The sequence below is a fragment of the Mastacembelus armatus genome, chromosome 1, assembly GCF_900324485.2.
Source record: "Mastacembelus armatus chromosome 1, fMasArm1.2, whole genome shotgun sequence".
In the NCBI taxonomy this organism is placed as follows: domain Eukaryota; kingdom Metazoa; phylum Chordata; class Actinopteri; order Synbranchiformes; family Mastacembelidae; genus Mastacembelus; species Mastacembelus armatus.
The window spans coordinates 5023530-5039832 of record NC_046633.1 but is presented as its reverse complement, the minus strand read 5'-3'; the positions used below and the strand labels follow the sequence as shown (position 1 = coordinate 5039832).

The window sequence follows — 16303 nt, the reverse complement described above, 5'->3', positions numbered from 1 at the left end:
ATTATAAGTACAATACTACAAAATAACCATGATATACACATTAGGATGTTGTTGTAGCTCAAATGTTAGCAAAAATGAATCATTAACTTATATCTAATAGGGAATGTAACGAACTCGCTCAGACTTTCACGAGATGACAAGTGTGTGTTCTATGTAGGAAACTATTAAGACACTTCATAACGCAAAACATTCAACACTGTCTAGACAATAAAAGGAAGAGTTCAATTTGCAGGGTCCTTGTGTGCAGAGGTTCTTTAACCAGCCATCCACAGAGCAAAGGGAATAAGAACTGTGGGTAATGTAGTTGAAGGTGCCATACCAAAACAGATGACTGAGATCACTCCAAGTACTCCTGTGAAAGTGACGCTGCGCTGGTCTCTGATGACTGATTTCAGGCTGGTACAGAACTACAGCAGAAAAAAACAGGTTGAGCTTAATTGACTAGTGATGTTTAGAATATTATACCACAGCTGAAGAAATTTTCAAGTGTCACAATAATAACAGGAAACTGTTTGAACTGGTGGTAACCATATCAGCAATATAACAGTTGAAATAGCTTTACCCGTGTGCCAAATTTCAATACAGCAGTGCAACATATAGATATAACAGGTGTCACTGCAGTTTGATGCTCAGTAAATAGACCACAGGTTGAGATGTGGCTGACTCTCTCAGGGTGAACCTACAGTATCATTAGCTGATTACTCTCTTAAATGATGGTCCTGTAAGGTGTAATCAAACAGGCTCAGATCAATTGACACAGACAAAATGTAGGGCTACATAACTTTACCCCATCATAGTTGTACCTACTGTATCTAGTGATACAGGATGCATGAAGCATTGAGGGCAGTGGAAGCTCAGCAGGTCGAACCCACTGAACTTCAAAAATGTTATTTCAGCCTCCATACAAGAGATTATAAAACGTAAATGTAGATTAAACTACAGCATACATTTTCTGTTAGAAGTCATCTCGTTATGTCATAGTTTCTAATGCAGCAGGATACATTTGGACATGTGCCTACTCTAATAGCTCCAAGGACATGTGTCATGATATGCAAATTAGAGTAAATTAGGTATTTCATTCCACACTCGGGCGTCGAAACGCTGTGGGGACTACACCTCTGTTTGACGGCTTGTTGCAGATCCATATTTGCAGTAAGTCACAGTGTTCACAGTTGTTCCACAGCAGACTGTACGGGCCGCTCCGACCAGTTTTTCTGCTCTTCTGCCGACATCTTCATTGGGAAATGCTTGCGCCTTCATCGTCCTATCCAGACGGTTACATAGTATTTTGGACCCAAGTCCTCCACGCGTACTGTGGCGCACCTGGCGATGCAGTCGACGATGAGTCTCGTTTGTTATGACAGAACTAATGAGCGTCTTGTCGTTTGTAAGCAGGGGAAGGATGTCGGGTGAGCAACTTTATTGTCACCTAAATAAAAGCCGAATTGAGTGAACATGGTTCTGGGGACTTCCATCAGATCTCCTCTCCGTATGGGGCTGGGTGGACCGCGCTCCTCACCGTCCTGGACTCAAAAAGTTTGAAGTTGGAGAGAAGAGAGAGCTTCTCCACCAGAGCTTTCGTGGGAAATATCGAAAAGTGCGTGTTGTCGCTGAAATGCGCGTTTTATCCTCGCTGGCACGAGGAGGAGAGAAGGTTCGGAGAACATCGCCAAGTCACGATTGGCCACGAGTGGCGTTACGCACGAGTGCGTTCAGTCCCGTGCGCTCTTTCTCCTGCAATGGATAGCATGATGAAATAGTAGCACACTATGATACCAGTGTTTTATGAATTTATAACATATTAATTTCAAGAGAAATTCATACTTATACTTTGCTTATGTGCGAAAGAATCAGCAGTAGAAAAGTATAAAAAGGTAAATCTGCTTTTTGCAGAATGTGCAGTTAGTATAGGCCTAATATTTCTACTTGAAATGTGGGGTAACATTATCGCCAAAAGGTTCAGTACTTTGTGCTCACTGTGTGTAGCCTACTGTTATGTTTCTAACACTGAAGCTCAGCATATTGCTTCAGGGTTCAAGCAGTCTCCCATTTACTTGTAGTGGTCCCAAAGACACATTATTTGGGTGATGCATAAAGGAAAAAAAAAAAACAGATATAAAAACCTTTGCTTTCATTTGAACTATTTCCTAATGTTTGTCCTTGCTGACCTTGGGACTAGATCCCTTACACTGGGCACGTTGTGGTGCTTAGTATAAGTCAATTTGACCTACAAAACATGTAGACGTGTGTGTAATAAAAACATGTAGTGTAGTTTATCCTGTTCTATTTGTCAAATGAGTCATGGTGAATGTAAACACAGATTTCTCATAAGTCAGAGTTAAACCTAAAATCTGTATCAATGTGCAACGTTTTAGTGTATGTGTATGAATCTATGTGAGGAACTAGTTTCTTTTATCACCTTTTGATTTCAGTGTTTATATACTTATGATGTAAACATGAGACGTGTGTTACTTGTACAAGCAAATGAAGCTAAAAGCAAATGAAACGAGGTACAATAAATCTAAATGACAGTGTAAATTAATGAGAGCAACATACCCAGGTCAGCTCAGTTGCTTAGTAACATCGTCAGTGACCACAGCATCTTTTCGTAATGAAAGTTGTGGTGGCATTACAACAAACCTTTGCCTCCCTGTCCTGTCCTGGGTAGATTAACAGCCAGTGGTCACATGGCTCCAGACCTGTAGCTCTTTAAATTTAATTCCTGCTCAGACCACCTGTGAACAATGCTGACTTTGCTTTTGAGTCCTGAAGCTTAAGTTGATTACTGACTGACATTTGCTGAATGTTTTCAGAAAAACAGTTATTCAGCAGCATAATATGGTTTGGTTTGCAGGGTAAATGATGGGGAATGACAACTGCCCCCCCCCCTCTTAGAAAGAAAACAAGTAACTTGGTACTGTATATAAGTTGCACTGCTTTCTGATTTAAGCTGTGCACGGATGTCAACCTGACATCAGTGTCTGTGAATAGCCCAAAGCACATTTTAACATCCTGGACACATTGTTCAGAGAGAGTGCCCATGTCTTCACGGCATTTGAAGAAAGAATGAGACACTTTCCATCTGGTGTTTTTACACAACGTGGCCAGTTCAGCAAAGGTTCAGCGCAGTTTGGGTTCATGGACCTGGCAGTTCATTCTCAGGTCAGCAAGGCTCTCTATCTGTCCTGGGCTTTTTTTTCCAAATAATAAAATCAAGCCACACAAAGATAAGATTCATCATCTAATATGAACATGGTGCTCACAGATGTAGCTCTTAAGTTTAATTTGTCACATATATCTCACTGTTTGTTTTGATGTAATAAAAAGAGGTGTGTGTGTGTGTGTGTGTGTGTGTGTGTGTGTGTGCCTGTGTGCCTGAGAAGTAGCCACTGGTTAACCATTGTCTACAAGAACAATCAGGCTGTACATCCTACAAAATACTGAAGTGATAAGGCCAGTCTGTGGTAGCATAGACCATTGTGGCATTAGCTGTAAATATTACTCAGTCAAAACAGAAAAACACTTACCTAGACTACTTATATTGACAATATCGTTAGAACTCACTGGTGAAAACGTAAGTTGTAACAATAAAGTGATAGATCACTGAAATAGATTAGCAGACAGACATTCTGCATCATAAAAATGCTGTTAGAAGAAGATTTGTGATAGATGAAAGATGTAAAATGAGATGTGTGATAACATTTACATACCCTTTAATTCTATGAACAACTATTAGACCAATTTTCTCCATATGTTCAATGTCTGTCATATAGAAACTCTTCAACAGTATAGTCATGACCAGTAGCGCATGTTACATTTGTTAGCTTTGGTTCTTGGTATTGAGGATTGAGGAAAGTTGCATTGACCGTGGTTGATCTATTCACTTCTAAAGCAGCTGCTCCACACCAGGGCATGTTGTCTTCAGTCCTTGTAGAGGTGAGGTCAGTGGCCTGTCTGCTACAGTTTGATACATAAGATGCATGACGGCAAAATAAAAGTCTTTTTTTGCAAAGCTTATGTGTTGAACAGCTGTAATGCTGCGTTTTATTGAATAAATTATCAATGAATAGCATTCTTGGTTTAGGAAGTACATTGCATCATAAGAATATTGTGAATTTTGTGTAAGGATCATAAAGAATATATAATAATCATTAATTTACTGCTAATTGCCAAACATAAGTTAACATTTGCTGTTTACATGGAAAACACTGAGGAGATTTACTTCCTCAGCTCCCTTGATCTGCCTTGTGCCAGACTGTTTGGCTCAGGGGCACATGTGCTCTTTATAAATCAAACCTGTGAAAAGCTGCTTTGTTTTCTCACAAAATCACGTTTTCCCTGCAGATTAGAGAAAGAAAATAGGTTTTAAAAAATACTCAGATTCTGCCTTGGGGAGTTACATATGGTATTGATTTTTGTTTTTATGCAAAACCACAAATTATCTCATTTCTGTTGAAAAAAATGAATTATGAAATATTAGGCCTTTTTAGTGAGCCTCACCTACTTATGACTCAGTGTGGTTAGATATACATTCTTGGGCAATGTGGACACATATCAACATCCTTTAAAAGACATCACTATGAAGTCTATGAAGACTGCACTCTCTCAACTAGAACTACCAAGATCTTTTGAGAATTCACTCTGCTTGGATTGTTTATACACTTTTCAAATTCAAAGGGATTATATGTATGTATGTTTGGTTTATTGTGTTTCTACTCCCACTAGTGGTTTTATCAACCAGTGCAGCCAAGTTTCCAAATAGGAGCTCAACCCCAAAAAATATTAGATTCTATGTTGAGCTAAATTTTCTTCTGTCAAAGCCTAGTCCAATTAACTGTTAGTAAATACTAACTATAAGTATGATCTTTAAACACTGTGCCTTGAAATACAATTGTAGTTTTGTACTTTCTGTCAGCAAAAGACGATAGAACTTAAAGTTCTTCCTCCCTAAGTCATGTCAGTAATAAATAAAGATTGATTTTTTTTTAACTCTAATTCATCTCTATAAAAACTACTTGGTGGAACAACTGTAGTTGCTGAATGCTAACTGAAACCAAGAAGCTAAGAGAAGTTTCTGTTGTCACTGTACAATGTTTTTGTGTCAAACCTACAAATTCATATTTTGCATTACTAAATAACTATCTCAAATTTCAAATACTGACTTAGTGACCCATAATCCAGGCTTAGCAGGGACAAAAATGCATTTACAATGTACGGCACAGTTTCTATTTAGCATTAAGACTTTTACTGTTGTCATTCACGAGTCTTACTTTCTCGACGTGATAAAGAATTAACACCTGCTTACTAATCTCAAAATGAATATTTTCCATTCCTTCCCATAGTCTTGTTTTACAAAGTGTGTTTATTAAGTATTTGTTTTTACTGACAGTATATTAATGTTAATGTTTTATATGAACCTTATAGTGACATTGTGTGCTTAGGGACTGACTCATGCTGGGATTTGTACTCAACTTTTATCAGGATGATTAAAAAGGTAAATAAAACTGTATCTTCTTAACTGTAATAAGCTCAGTTTGCCCGAAAGTCCAACAGGGAAAAAAAAAAAAAAAACCATCATGTGCTTGACGAACATTCTAACCCGTCAATCATCACTTTTTGACTTTTCGTCATTCCCGACACTGAGTTATAGACAAATATACAACCTGCCTTAAAGTCACAGACAGCCCCGCTCCAGCTGTCAGTTACTGACCTCGTCATATCTTGGAAAGGGCTGTTGTTGGACGGTTGAGTCACAGCTTTGTTCTGAAACATTGAGTGGGATGTTTGCATATGAACCCCTTATGAAACACTGAACTGAGGACATTGTCCAGATAAATATCCCATAGAGCTGAGCTGCTCTCTATTCTCCGAGAAGACCAGACCACAACTGGTGGACAAGGCAACATGGCTCCTTATCCTCTTGCAACAGCCGGAGCTCTTCTGTTACTTTTCTCCTTTGCATCAGCAGTAAGTTTCTGAATTGATACTTTTCACTTATACAATTGTCTTATTCACAAAATTCAAACTTGTTTTGTCTGTTTTGTGTATAGCAAGTCAGAGGAGACAGCCTCTCATCATGCACCCAAAATGATGGTTTTGTAAGTAAGCTGTTCTAAATAATACATTTTTACACTTTTGTGCAGATTGCATATGAGCATGCTGTCATTGGTGTTTTTGACTTACTCTGTTTTTAGGGAAGGTACTGTCCTACTACATGTGGAGTGGCTGATTACCTGCACAGTTACATGTCTGGAGTGACCAGGGATTTGGACTATTTGCAAAAAGAACTGGAAACAATTGGAAATTTCACCAGGGGCACTGAAGAAGAAGTTTTCTACATGAAAGATTCTACTACTGCAGCTCAAAAGTCTAGCCCTGGAGGTGTGGCACTTCATTTGGCGAAATTAAATAACGCACATTGTTTTATACAAGTGCTATTTAGCTGCTTTAGGTTCCTCTGGAAAACAAACTCTAACAAAACATTATTCAGTTCATCTCTAAGCTGATTTTTCATTTCAGACACATACTACAAAAAGTCGTCCAACATGCTGAATGATGTTTTTCGATTTCAAGAGACCATTACTGCACAGGAACAACAAATACTGTAAGTTACCATTAATACTCAGATTATACTTTATTGTCTTGCTTACAATGACACAACAATTTATACTCAGGGATTAATAGTAACCGAGCACATTTGTTTACATATTAGATAATATACCATCATTTCGAGCTGCTACTTCTATTTTATGCTCCTCAATAAGGCTTTAATTTCAGAAAACTGCTCGCCCTGTACCAGTACTAACATGAAAATGCTTCTTTCTTATGAAAACACCAGTAGCCCAAAAATAATCCAGTCCAATCACATATTATATTACATTAGATTAATAATATTGGATTATTTTTCTTGTGTTTCTATTGCGGTTTCATCATCTTAAAATATCTAAGAGTGTCATTATTTTGTACTTGTAACACCTGTAATAAATGTCTGACTGTAACAATCCAAAGACAAGAATTGCTTAGGATTCATCTCGTACAACTGGGATCTATTTTTGTCTGTCCAGTGATCTTCAGAGTGTAATTTCATCCAACGAGAGGAGGATGGCAGACTTGAAGCAACTAGCCTTCCAGCTGCAGCAGAAATGCAGCGAACCCTGCAAAGACACAGTTGAGATCAAGCCCACAACAGGAACAGGTAAAAATTATCAGCTGTGACCCTCCAGTTGTTCCTATTTCACAAGACGTTTCTCAATCATGCTTCGTCTGAACATTTGTCCTTCCTCAGTGTTTAGTCAGGGACTAAAATCAATATTCTGCATCAATACAAAGTAAACAGATTTATTTTAGTTTTAATTTGTTGTAGCATCATTTCAACGAAATTTCGTAGCTTAATTTAGACATGATTTATTTCTGGGAAAACAGCACCTGCCAACCTGACATTTTTACCTTTGTTGTGACACATGTTAATGTTGGGGTTTTCTTTGTTTTTATTTATCAGACTGTCAGGATGTTGCGAACAAAGGTGCCACCACCAGCGGCCTTTACTATGTGAAGCCAGCGAAAGCTACTGCCCAGTTCTTGGTCTACTGTGAGATTGATGGCTTTGGACGCGGCTTCACAGTAATACAGAGGGTATGCACCACCTGAACTTCAGCTTTATTTGGTGATTCCTATATATTATGTTGAAAAAGATATTAAACTTAATGCTCAGAAAAATAGCTTGTAATTTGAAAGCTAACATTTGATCATACTGATTAGAGATTATACAGAAATCATTGATTTTCATAAGTCCTTTAGTGTGTTAGTGTTTTTAGTGTGGAAATAGAGTTTGAGATTTTTTTTTTTTTTTTTTTGGTTAGCTGAAGCAAGAGTGATAAAAGTAATTGGATTACTCTGACAATTTTTTGTGTCCACAGAGACGTGATGGAAGTGTGGACTTTAAGAAAGACTGGGTCCAGTACAAGGAGGGCTTTGGTTACCTCTCCCCAGATGACACCACAGAGTTCTGGCTTGGCAATGAGAAGATCCATTTGCTGAGTACTGGTTCAACCATGCCAATTGTTCTGAGGATAGAGCTTACTGACTGGGAGGGCAACAAAAGGTACATAGAGCTACACATGATAACAGATTATGTAAGAAGCAAGCAAAGAGTCCACTGACAAAGCAAACATGACCCTGATTGCAAAGTTTATTCTGAACAAGAAACATTACTCAGCAGAGGAGCCAAAAGCTAACATCAAATCCTTCATTCATCTTTGTGGCCTCTCTTCTCCAGGCATGCAGACTACGCTATGTTCAGAGTGGGACCGGAGGCTGACATGTACCGTCTCACTTATGGTTACTTCTTTGGCGGTGATGCTGGAGATGCTTTTGATGGCTATGACTTTGGGGATGACCCCAGCGACAAGTTCTACACGTCACACAATGGCATGCAGTTCAGTACCTATGACAAGGACAACGACAAGTATGATGGTAACTGTGCTCTGCAGGACGGTTCTGGCTGGTGGATGAACAGATGTCATGCTGCACATTTGAATGGCAAATACTACCAGGGTAAGACCACATGGTGAAAACCACTGCTTTGATAATTGATATCCTTTTAAGCCCTGGGATTATTGTCAAATAAGCAATCCACATGATGGAAATGTGTATCCAAACTTTTTACTTCTATGTCATTACTCATCAATCAGTACAAAATTCAAAATATACACCAAGCTGTTCTCTCTCTTTATTCAGGTGGCAGGTACACAGCAAAGGATGCAGGTGATGGTGGCTATGACAACGGCATAATTTGGGCCACGTGGCACAACCGTTGGTACTCCATGAAAGAGACCTCCATGAAGCTCATTCCAGTGAGTCGCATTACAGCGGGTCATGGACAGCAGGCTGGTGCAAAACAGTTTGGCGGACTTGGAGATTCATAAAAGACACATGTTTATGGTCTATACCTAGTGTGTTCAACACACCAGCCCTGAAACTATAATAGACCAAATAAAAAGTCTTCATAGATCATTTCTGAGTTCATGCCTTCTCCATGTGATATTTGCATCTTGTGGTGATCCGATCCAGCTGGACAACAGTTTTCACATTTTCCTTTCCCTCTTTAAGTGCTAATTCCAGCACTACATCGAAGTATTTTCTTTACCAAATATGTTTGAGATTCCTTCACTGAATATATTTCTTGGACTCAATTGCTGCCAGCTTGGAAAGTCCACATGGTAACCAACTGTTTTAAAAACAATGTGCAGATGAGACAAAAGCTTGTGCTTAAAAGAAATAAGAAAACTACAGTAAGATGCATCTCTATGGAATCTACAAAACCTCCAAATATTTTGTCATAGTACACCGGGCGACCAGAAATATACAACTAAATGTAATACAATACAACCAAGAAATAAATACCATCTTTAATGTAAATGTGGTGTTGTGTCCTCTTCATATGGTATGCTGCCTCATATACTGAGCACAAAACCTGTGGTTTGAATTTTATGACAATCTTCAGGGCTTCTAGCTGTATGACAGCAGCTCTTGTTCTTATAGACACACACACAGGTATTTGCTTTGTATTGAAATGATAGAGATAAATGAGCTTTGTGATTAATGAGTGATGTGGTTTCACATGGACCCTTTTGTGGCTTAAGAGAAGCATGGCTAAAATCACTTTGCTGTGTAGGCATCAAAAATGCAACACATATAGCCTCTTCTCTCCATGAAAGGCTGCTTCGAGGCAGATATCCCCAGCACTTCCATCTGGCACCTGAAGGCATTTAAATGTAATTAAATTATTTACACCAAAATGCAGACCTGAATGCTTTAATCCTCTGGAATGTAGTTTATTTTAAGCATTCATTTTGATGTGTGTACAACACATTACCCATGCAGTAAGGACTGTTTTTGTTTGTTAACCTCAAGGTTAAACTTTATTAACAGCCTAGACAATTTATTTGCATTAAACTAAGTTATCTGTCACTTATTTTTTAGTGTCACACACCAAGTTATTATGGCACAGGTCTTATCACAGTGTCACATTTACCATGTGTATTTTGGTTCACATTTTGGGACAGTTCACATTTTGGGATTTTCTTACTCTTTTATTACTCTGGGATTTTATTTATTACTCTCTATTCAGTGAAGTCCAAATTCCATGTGGGCTGTTGTTGATGGTTTTGCCAAAATGGTAAATTCCTTTGTATGTCCTAATGGCTAATTATGCACAGGATCCATATAAAGTCCCCCTCACATGTTTTTGAGCCATGTGGGCTAAAACCTTTAAGAATTTTGGTCTTAAGCAAAACCGCTGGACTATGGATATGTCAAAACATGGCAACCCACTCACTTAGCTTTAAAGATTGGTTAACCATTAATCAGCTGTTTTGTTAGCAAACATGGTTAAGTACACAAGATGAAAAACCAAACTTTGCCCTGTCCTCACTAAAACATACATTCAATAAAATAAATCTTTTCATTGTATTTATATAGAGCCCATTCAGTCGCTGACATTCCTACAATATATATTTTGCAGAAGTAGATAAGAAAATGTTTTTCCTTTATGCAGAATTGCACTTACACCTTCTGGCCAGGAGGGGGCGCAGACTGTTTTTTTTAGCGGTTTTTTGCTGCTGTTTACTTCCAGGTCGTTGGGTCGTCGGTTTGCAGTGGTGGTCATGTTTTTACGTTTGTGATGCATTTTTGCAAACGACCAACTAAGAGTCTCCGGAATAAATAATTTCTTAATCAGCGGAGACATATCGAGGTACTCGTCGGCACAATGACGGAGGTAGGTCGATGTTTGAAGGGGTTTCTCTGGCTTTTGTTTCCGACCACACGGCCGGGCCCGGCTATTTCCTGGGACACGCTCGATTAACGCTACGATTTCTTGTCTATTTAGCTTATATTGAAGGTGTGGTTACTTTCTAAGTGTTACAGACTTTGTACTGGGTACACACAGTAGTTTTTAAAGACAACCTTATTTCTTTACAGGATGTACAGAAGCACTCAGTCCACACGCTGGTCTTCAGGTCTCTCAAAAGGACCCATGATATGTTCGTGTCCGACCATGCCAAACCCATCGCCCTGGACGATGGAAGGTAAATCTGGTGTTTTACTTTAAAACCTGCTGCAAATGTCATTTCATTCGTTTTCCACAATTAACGTTACATCTAGATACGTTTTCACGAGTAGTTTAAAAGACCAATTGGTCTTAGGTTAGCTAAAAGCTAACGTTAGCCTTTAGCATTCAGAGTTAGCATTGGTTTCTATTACGCGAATATTTTGTGCGTCTTTGTAAAAGTTTTAGTTTTCTGTTCAGGTGAAATACTTTCCTCACCACTGATCTATTAGTGCCAATATTTGTCTCTTGTTTCAGTTTCAGAGATATTTTGGCTTCTCATGTAATTATAATAGCTGTTAACAAGGGAGGTGACTAAAGAAAGATTTCCCTTAACCTTTCCTTACTTCCAGGTCTTAAGCCTGGGCAGGAGCCTTAGAATTAATTGGCATTGTACTAATGAGAATATTTTTCTAGTGTTGGTATATGTGTATTTATATGGCAAATATATGCAATTTGATGTAAAACAGGGTTCAGCATTGTGGTGAAATATTGTGAAACAGCTGTTTGGTGTTTTTCATTAATTTAATGATGTGTGTTTGTATTTCATATAGTTTATCCACAGGAGTTACCAGAAAATGATTTATTTTTCTAGCAAATGCATTACATATCAAATGGGCTGTTAGCAGCAGATGCATTCACATATTTACTTTTATCAAAATAGTTGCAACTTGTGTTTCTGTTGATTATTAAATTTGATGGTGGGGTGGGAGGGTTATATGGAAAATGTAATTTTTTTGAGTGTTGAGCTTTGATGCCATGTGCTGAAACCATTTAGTTTTGAGGATGATCTATATCTCTAAATGTATTTCTAAATTTATAGTTTTTAAATAATTGGCATGTATATTTGTCTGTGTTTGTGTGCAAATGTCACGTTAAAGCTAATTAATGGTATTATCACACAAATAATTTTGAAGCAACGAGACAGAAGCGTTGATGTTTCCTGTTTTTGCAGCCACAAGGTGAAGATGGGTGTCAAACTGAAAACAGAGTATGGTGCAGTTTTACACATGCCTGTGCTGAAGGAAGGGAAAGACAGGGTCTCACAGCTTCCAGGCACCATGGAAGGCCACCAGAGCTACACACAGCCAGGTAGGTCTCTCTCAGTATCATTACAGGAAAAACAACCATGCAGGAATTTTATTGTTATTTTATTTTGTAGTCATTGGTTTTCTAAAACTAGATGTGTTTCAATAGATGATCCAGAATACCTAATTACTGGGACACATGCCTACCCTTCTGGACCTGGTATGTATGAAGTTAATAATTTAACCACGGTGCACAATTGTTCCATTCACCAAACTGTGCAAATGTTTCAAGGATCACACCAATATTTTTCATTCAACAGGTGTCACTTTGACAGCTGACACAAAGGTGCACAGGAATCCCAGTGAAGGAGGAGTCCACTCTATGGCATTGGCTTTGCCACCCTCACAAGCCAGGTAATCCTTTTTTAGTTAAATTATATAAATTATAAACACTCTGAATGAGGTGCATTTTCAATTTTTTTTTCTGGATTTTGACTCAAGTTATTCCTGTGTAAATAACATTGTTGCATTTCAGGCTGGATGCCAGCCGCACTGCAGCCAGCATTGGTGACATCCAGCGACACGCAGGAGCAGAGAGATCTCACCCTCAGTCAACTGCTGTGGTAGGCTGTGGTGTTTTAGCTTGATGGTGATATCTTAGTTATCCTTGTTGTAAAATCAAAATCAATCAAAATGCAGAGCTCATAGTGAATGCATTTATTTTAGTCACTGATGGAAGGTGGCAGCACTAGAAACTCTACACTCATGAGGAAGGCACCAACCATGCCCAAACCCCAGTGGCATCCGCCGTGGAAACTATTTCGGGTAACTTCACATAATTTATGCTGAATTTTCATTTATTTGTAGATGCTAATGATATACGGTATATACGATATATATATATATATATATATATATATATATATATATATATGATATATATGCTAAAGTGACACAAGAATCTGTGATGTGTCTTGTGTTACTATTTAACAGCAGTATGTTTTAACCAATAGGTCATCAGTGGTCACCTTGGCTGGGTGAGGTCTATCGCAGTGGAACCTGGGAATCAGTGGTTTGTCACAGGGTCTGCAGATCGAACCATAAAGGTCAGAAAAGCTGAAAACAATGTTCTCTCAAATGTGACAAAATAACATTGCAGAGATGTTTATTTTCTTAATATATAAGATGAAAAATAATAACATAAGCTAAACTTTTTATGTTTGGCCAAAAATGACTGATAACTGCCAGATATTGTGCATTTTCTGGGAATCTTTTTTTCAGTATCTACAAATTCAGCTTTTACCATAATAATATCACTGCAATGCTGTTTGCCTTGACAGATCTGGGACCTGGCCAGTGGGAAGCTCAAACTCTCTCTGACCGGACACATCAGTACGGTGCGTGGTGTAGCTGTCAGCAGTCGCAGTCCATACCTCTTCTCCTGTGGAGAAGACAAACAGGTCAAGTGCTGGGATCTGGAGTACAACAAGGTGTGTTACGGGCAGCATGAGTTTACTGAGAGCAAGTCACTTCAAAAAGCCATAAAATGAGAATTTTGTATTTTAAGGTATGTGATTTTGTGCTGTCTGTGCTAGGTTTTAAGTATTTTTACATCATCAATATGTATTTTAGGTCATCAGACACTACCACGGACACCTAAGTGCTGTGTATGATTTGGACCTCCATCCAACCATTGATGTGCTAGTAACATGCAGCAGAGATGCCACAGCGAGGGTAAGCTCTAATTTGCTCTTGCTGTGTTGTGATGAATGTATCGATGAAGGTGTTGAATGAACGTTAACATGTTCAGTTTTAGGAAAGAGGTCAGTTAGTTTTCTTTGTTCACATTAAGGAGAACTCATGCTTCTAAAGTTTTGTCCATTTCGATTCCCACTGCAATATTGTGAATGAACCAAAGCATCTAACCTAAGGTCACATAAATTTCAGGTCAGATTACAATCACGGAAATGTTTAGCTAAGCGTCATGTGTGGTCTGCTCTTGGCCATGATTTATCCTCTGTTGTTTCCGCACTGTGGTTTGCTTTTAGTTCTTTGTCAAAAAGGTTTCCCAAGCATAAATAACTCCTAGCTATGAAATGTCTTCATCTGCCATCTTATATTCATTCAATGGGACAATAGTTAAATAATGAACAACACTCACTCTGCCCTAAACTAAACAGGCCTTTTCACTTGTAGTTATCAGTTTTGCACTTAAACTCTTCTGTTTCACGAAAGAGCTGCTGGTAAAGATTCCAGCCTGAAATGGACAAAGGGACCTAGAGGTCATCTTTCCATCACACAATTATTGTTAAACGTGTTTTTAACTTAAATGCAAATGGTTGAGCTTCTGCAGGATGAATTATTTGGACTAAACAGATTGCCTTTCTATGAACATCAGGTGTGGGACATCAGGACAAAAGCTAATGTGCACACACTAACAGGACACACCAACACTGTGGCCACAGTGCGATGCCAAGCTGCAGAACCACAAATCATCACTGGTAAATACGTTTATGAGCTCCAGTCCAACAATATCAGCCAAATCTTTGTGTGTAATAGCTGCCTGTCACTGTCTTATTGCTGCAGCTTTTTACTGAGTATCTGGATTTTACTGTCAATCCCAGACTAACAGCAGATTGACTTTTTGCAGGCAGCCATGATTCAACCATCAGACTGTGGGATTTGATTGCTGGGAAAACCAGAGCCACACTTACCAACCACAAGAAGTCTGTCCGAACTCTGGTGATGCACCCCAGACAGTAAGTTACACGTTCTGTTGAATACATTAGATAACAAATATTTACTGTTTCCTTTTCTTTTTTCTCTTTTGTATCATTCAAAATAGAATCAAGTCAGGGTTTTTATGGCTTTTATGATAGTTTTTCACATTTTATAGATTACAAGATTACCGCAAAGAAATTAGGATTAATTGATAATATAATCATTAGCTGGTATCCTGCTGGACTGTCATATTTACATTGAACAGTAACCTATGAGTTCTAATGTGTCAATAATACAGAAAGAATTGAGTTTTATTTCCTGTCTTCGGCAGATACACATTTGCTTCTGGTTCTGCTGATAATATCAAACAGTGGATGTTCCCAGATGGCAGCTTCATCCAGAACCTGTCCGGCCACAACGCCATCATTAACACATTGGCTGTTAATTCTGACGGCGTCTTGGTGTCTGGAGGTATTAAACACTATAAGCAGTGTTTGTAATGAGTCAGTGGTATCGTACTATTTGAGAACATTTCGACTTTCCTCTGTAGCTGACAATGGAACAATCCACATGTGGGACTGGAGGACAGGCTACAATTTCCAGCGGATTCATGCAGCTGTGCAGCCTGGCTCTCTGGACAGCGAGTCGGGAATCTTTGCCTGCGTGTTTGACCACTCGGAGAGCAGACTGATCACTGCGGAGGCTGACAAGACCATTAAAGTTTACAAAGAGGACGACACCGCTGTAAGTCCTACAATTAAAATTCACGTTTCTGTGCCAGTTACCTGTCAACCTGGATCATTTGTCATCTGTTTTCTTTCTTGCAGACAGAGGAAAGTCATCCAGTCAACTGGAAACCAGAAATCCTCAAAAGAAAAAGATTCTAATGATTTTTTTATTTGTTCCTCGTGTCACCCTGATGATGACAAATTTAATATCTACCAAACTTATTGTTATAGATAAACCCATCAAGTTTACCCATCTAGAGCTTTTTCAGCTAAACAAACTCATAATCAATGAGAAACAACCACAGAGTGAAAGACAGTTCAATTGTCCACTTTATTCTACAACCCATTAGCAGTTTTTATTGACAATGTGTCAAAACTGAGAAAAGAAAAATAAAATATTTTGTATAGACTCAACAGAGTTGGCAGCTGTACAGAGATGGAAACATTGCTCTTTTTTCTGGCTTGTAATGTGTTTTGCTTCATTTAATAAACACCACATTTTTCATGTATTTGCTTTTGTTCACTGATGACGAGTTTCTTTATTTGCTAATGTATCTGATAGTGACAAGGTTTCTGTAGTTTTTACAGACATCGATCTTCAGTCATCTTCAGGTACCTCACTCAGCTCCACTGGGTTTCTGCTGTCACCAGTTTGGTGATTATCTGCACACCTGTGAAGTCAAGTCAGGACACAAGAGTCTGTCACACTGTTCACCAAC

General features: G+C 38.6%; 3 protein-coding genes across 3 annotated transcripts; 2 read left to right on the top strand and 1 right to left on the bottom strand.

Annotated features, from left to right (window-relative positions):
• Window positions 1-57: 57 nt before the first annotated feature.
• LOC113128068 (lecithin retinol acyltransferase) lies at window positions 58-1750 on the bottom strand. Its single transcript, XM_074933670.1, is given in 10 exon segments — window positions 58-93; window positions 131-407; window positions 1117-1162; window positions 1164-1197; window positions 1200-1301; window positions 1304-1350; window positions 1352-1409; window positions 1412-1502; window positions 1505-1575; window positions 1705-1750. Coding segments are annotated over 9 exon segments (648 nt in total). The 3' UTR covers window positions 58-93; window positions 131-254.
• A 3999-nt stretch (window positions 1751-5749) lies between these two features.
• Window positions 5750-9339, top strand: fgg (fibrinogen gamma chain). Its single transcript, XM_026303508.2, has 9 exons — window positions 5750-5967; window positions 6051-6098; window positions 6195-6381; window positions 6520-6604; window positions 7065-7195; window positions 7499-7632; window positions 7917-8101; window positions 8276-8553; window positions 8737-9339. Exons 1-9 carry the CDS (start codon window positions 5905-5907, stop codon window positions 8922-8924), a joined length of 1299 nt encoding a protein of 432 aa, XP_026159293.1. The 5' UTR covers window positions 5750-5904; the 3' UTR covers window positions 8925-9339.
• A 1289-nt stretch (window positions 9340-10628) lies between these two features.
• On the top strand, window positions 10629-16093 carry plrg1 (pleiotropic regulator 1). The gene is made up of 15 exons (XM_026302337.1): window positions 10629-10777; window positions 10981-11087; window positions 12063-12199; window positions 12305-12355; window positions 12456-12549; window positions 12671-12758; window positions 12862-12960; window positions 13149-13241; window positions 13476-13625; window positions 13768-13869; window positions 14534-14636; window positions 14786-14894; window positions 15188-15327; window positions 15407-15600; window positions 15684-16093. Exons 1-15 carry the CDS (start codon window positions 10769-10771, stop codon window positions 15741-15743), a joined length of 1536 nt encoding a protein of 511 aa, XP_026158122.1. The 5' UTR covers window positions 10629-10768; the 3' UTR covers window positions 15744-16093.
• Window positions 16094-16303: the final 210 nt, after the last annotated feature.